This window comes from Sinocyclocheilus rhinocerous, unplaced genomic scaffold (assembly GCF_001515625.1).
Source record: "Sinocyclocheilus rhinocerous isolate Xijiao unplaced genomic scaffold, SAMN03320098_v1.1 scaffold2906, whole genome shotgun sequence".
NCBI lineage: Eukaryota > Metazoa > Chordata > Actinopteri > Cypriniformes > Cyprinidae > Sinocyclocheilus > Sinocyclocheilus rhinocerous.
The window spans coordinates 68,401-73,267 of NW_015634459.1; the positions used below are offsets into that span (position 1 = coordinate 68,401).

A 4,867-nucleotide genomic window follows, 5' to 3' on the forward strand; every position below is an offset into this window, starting at 1 on the left:
GATGTCTTTCTTTTTTATATGCATAATTTACAGGACAAACTGCGCATTTCACCCACAATTGTTTGGTGTGATATGATTCCAAATTTAGGGGGGGCCAAAGGGGGGCCAAGTTTGTTGGCAGGGGGGCACTGGCCCCCCAGAACCGCCCCTGTATGCAGAGTTTCTATTTAGGCGTGTTTGCAGCGTTGAGCAATGCAGTGCTGAAATTTGCATGCTCATGAATCCTCTCATTATAACACACAAATTGTAGACATTATGAAAGGTTCATTATGCATATATTTATTGTGTTATAACAGAGATTTGGGAGATTGCGATGAACTGAGACGTCTTTTAGAGATTATAAATGCAGCACTCTTTGCTGGCATTCTGCCGTGTCAAACCATGCACGCATCCGCTTGCTTTAGTTACAAATAACAGTGTTCTGTGAATGTTGATGCTTTAATAAATATTTATCGGGAGCGTGTATGCTGGGATTTCATAAATTTCATGGAGAAAAAAGTAACGTAACAAGTAATGTAACTAATTACTAATTACTTTTGAAATAAAGTAATCAGAACAGTAACGTGATTACTTTTAAAAGGAGTAATCAGTAATTTGATTACATTTTCAGAGTAACTTGCCCAACACTGGCCAGAAGACATGGTGTCATTAACAGTTTATAAGCCAGTTTCCCAGTCACACTTTCACCCTTGTCCTGTGCCCAGGAAACCCATTATTATGACCCATTATGTTTATATTGCTTTATCTTTTCACTTAAAGTCACTTCACAGGACTAAGAGTGCCATTAGGTAGGTATAAATAATGCTCAGTTTAGAGCAGCCAGCAACAAAGAGGCCCGACCACTAGAAAGCCCTTCCAAACAGATGAAAATGTCCAAATGGAGATGATAAAACTGTGTGCACAGGGGGGAAAGCATTAGTCATGCTTGTACACAGAAATCGGGAAATAAATAGTGTTCTTATCAAGGTCATCAGACGCACTTTACGGGATATTTAGAGGAGAGGGTTTGTGCGTATGTGGGGTTGTAGACGGAGGGCATCTGTTGTAGCCATCAGTAATAAAAGTCTGATTTACTGATTCTCTCTCTCAGTCATGCTCTCAGAGAGGGGTCACAGCGCTTCATAAAATAACATTTGGTTTTCTTAACCTCTCTGATACACATGATAAAGAAACCTGTGGAAGCAAAATCCTAGGGAAACAGACACACATATGTTAATAAAAGGATGTAGATGTGTATATCCTCTGGGAAAGATAATTCCTGGACTAATGCATTTCAACATGACCGAGACGGTACAATCCGCTTTACACATGTACTTGAGTCTACTGTTTCTGGACACAGATGAATGTTATTGTGTACCTGTCATATAGTAGCAGTCTCCAGACTGGAGAGGCAAAGCCAGACCTGGTGTGTGGATGTCCCAGGCCACCTTCAGTCCAACACGCCAACAAGCCTTCTCTTTCTGCACTTCCTCCTTTTCCAATCCTTCTCTTTCTTTCTTTAGTTCTTCTTTACTTGTTCCTTCACCTTCTGTCTCGGTTTCTTTTTCTTTGTTTTTGTCTTTACTCTGTTCCTCCCCATCCTTTTCAGTCACCCCTGTAAGCAAAGATGTTGTTTGAAATTTAGAGCAAAAAAATGTATCTAAATGATATACATAATCACATAATTATTTATTTGTTATACTCAATGACCGTTGAATGGTCGATATTACATTTATATGGTAACACTTTAGTTTAATGTGTCCTTATAGCAAGCTACAGTACATGTATTTACTATAGTAATAACAGTAAATCATACACAATTACAAGTAACTAACACTAAATCAAAACCTGACCCTAAACTTATTATACAGTGGTGTGAAAAAGTGTTGGCCCCCTTCCTGATTTCTTATTTTTTTTGCATGTTTGTCACACTTTAATGTTTCAGATCATCAAACAAATGTAAATATTAGTCAAAGATAACACAAGTAAACACAACATGCAGTTTTTAAATGAAGGTTTTTATTATTAAGGGAAAACAAAATCCAAACGCCCCAGCATGCTCTATAAACCCATCACAGATGTGTTAAAAGATACGGGAATCATGAAAAGCTTCAGTGAGGTATTCTTCTTCAAAGCGTGTTCAGGTGAAACACAAATCTATACAACACACAGATGTTATCCGAAGGGACAATAAAAAAATCTAATTCATGCACACACACACAGAGCAACAAATAAATGATGTACAAAGTGAAATTCTTCTGAGCAACAATCCGTTTCAGCTGGTCTGCACCATTTCATAGCGATTTCTCTAAAGTGAAGGCAACATTTTGTGCAATGCTCTGCACGGGTGCGTACGCACTGCAAAAGCGTTCCATCAGGGGAGTCTCTCTGAAGTCTGGAACCGAAGGGTCAATTTTACCTCCAAAAGAACAGCTGTGGAATAATTCCACACAAACTGACACATTCACACAAAAAACACACACAGACCATTCATGCGTTGTTTGAAGCGGGCCCTGGGGAGGTCAAAGGTCAAATCGGTCAGTAAGAGACTGGCGAAACCGAGCTTGTGAGGCAGGTGGTTCTGGTTAGCACACCACGCTCTGTTCTGTCGAACTGACACACACACAAGAAAAATAATATAGTTTTGGTTGCCACTGACATTCAATGTATGGACAAAAACTGCTCTTCAAAACATCTATTTTTGTGTTCCACAGAATAAAGAAAGTCATACAGGTTTGGAATGATGTTAGGGTGAGTAAATGATGACAGAATTTGTATTTTTCAGTTAATTATCAGTTACAATTCTAAAATGTAATTCTATAATGTTTTATACAGTATATGCTTTTAAATAAGCAATAATTATTTATTAGCAATTGAAATTCTGATTATTACATTTTTGTCCAAAAATAAAAAAGCAATGCAGTTGAATAATTTGCTTTTCAACTCTTTATGGAAGGTATGTTTGAAGTGGGATATTTTCTTTTCATACAAATAAGTACATTCAATAAACAATGCATGCAACAAATAAATAAATACATTTAATTGTTATGAGATAATAATTTTCCTGTTTCCTGTTCTCTGGAGTCCACCAGTGGACCTTGGCAAACATCCAGAGAGGTCCCAATAAGTCTTAAAATTACATAAATGTAGGTATAATAATTATAATCTTAAATAAAAATGCTAAAAACCCACTAAAATAAAGATGTACAGTAAATAGTAAACTGCCATCATATTTTTAAGTTTATTTGTTTTCTTACAACAGAATTACTAGAGGTACATATCAGCTTAGACAGGAGGGCTTTGAATATTGTCTTGGACAAAGTGAGGCCTTGGAGTCTAAAAGGCTCAGAAACACAGTGTTAGAGCCCTGTGGGGTCATGGATCTGATACAATATTATACGCTCTACCCAAGACATTAGACCTCTCACCTTCATTCTTTGGCTCTGCTGGGCAGCTATAGCTGTAGACAGCAACTGGTGACAGAGGAACCAGGTTCTCGTCATGATGCCAACCCACCGCCATCTTGCCCATTCCATAATAGGGCTCTTCCTTCAGCTGGGTCATGGCTGTGGGGTCCATGTAGTTGATGAGGGTCATGTTAAACTGAACTAGGCCGGCCACATCAGGTGGCGGAGTGGATGAAGGAGGTGAGGAATGAGAGCAGCCCTGACCGCTGTCTTCTTCCTCTTCCTCCTTCTTCTCTTTCTCCTGCTTCTCCTCAAGTAACCGGTCCTTCACACTCTCTTCGCACATCCCCTCCCCTGGTGTCTCTTCACTGTTTTCGGTGTCACTGCGGGAACGCTTGACGCCTCTTGCATTTGTCTGCTGCTTCACATCTGAGCAAAAGAACTGATTGAGCTCCCACAATGCTTTGCAAGCGTCCCTCAGGTCGGAGTCACAGCAAGGTTTCTCTTTCTCATCTTTCTGGCCTTCTTCTCCCTCACAGTGCCAAGGGATGGTGAACAGACGGGTGTTCAGATAACGGTATGTGTAGCCCGGCTGACCCACGAGAGCACGCGAAACGGCTGTGAAGACGTCCCGGTCTCGGACTCGGACAAGATCTCGGAGGAGACATCCACACCGCTGAAGAGTTATCAAAGCAGACTGCACTCTCTCATGGAGACCATCTGGCAAGGCACTAGACTGTCGTAAAGCCAGTCCTGCATAACTGGAGTCCCACTGTCAGATTACACAAAGATTGCGCACAGATTACACATTGTCCCAAGCAAACATAACAAAGAAATTAGTAAAAACAAAACAAAAAACAGTATGTGAGCAGTCTTGGCCAGAAAGTATGGGGACTCCTGTAAAGATCTCAATCAATTACTTTGTTCCATTCATTTGGCACTACTGGATAATGTCAATAATAATAATAATGTTAAACTTCAGATTAACTTGCTAATGAATCATTTAGTGTGTGAAACTTGTTTAAAACAGCCATAGGTTTCTGTAGTTCTGCTAGTGGCAACAAAGTAATTTACCTTTCAGATTTTTCCAAGCCTGGAAAACACCAATTATGATTTGCGGTTTTCTATGACTGTGGAAACCCATGGAAATCTTTACATTATACACAACTGTCCAAAATTTGGGGTCAGAAATATTGTATGTTTTGAAATAAGTATCTTAAGCTCTTGCAGCACCAATGCTGCATTTATTTGACATTGATTGTAAAATATGATATTTAGAAATATTTAAATTTTAAATAAAAATATTCTATTTTATTACTTTGAAATGTAACTTAATCCTGTGACAACAAAGCTAAATTTACAACATCATGCGTCACATGATCCTTCAGAGATCAATCTAATATTCTGATTTGATGCCCAATAAACATTTCTTATTATGTTGAAAACAGTTGTGCTGCCTAATATTTTTGTGGAAACCAAAA

General features: G+C 38.9%; 1 protein-coding gene across 1 annotated transcript in view; it reads right to left on the reverse strand.

The window, feature by feature from the left end:
• The window catches only part of LOC107745553 (alpha-ketoglutarate-dependent dioxygenase FTO-like), a 52,495-nt gene that overhangs the window by 31,304 nt on the left and 16,324 nt on the right, over positions 1 to 4,867 (reverse strand). The window contains exons 2-3 of the mRNA XM_016559445.1: positions 3,408 to 4,158; positions 1,358 to 1,594 (exon numbers count right to left, since the gene is read on the reverse strand). Of these exons, the coding sequence (XP_016414931.1) occupies positions 1,358 to 1,594; positions 3,408 to 4,158 (988 nt within the window). The remainder of the gene's footprint in view (positions 1 to 1,357; positions 1,595 to 3,407; positions 4,159 to 4,867) is intronic.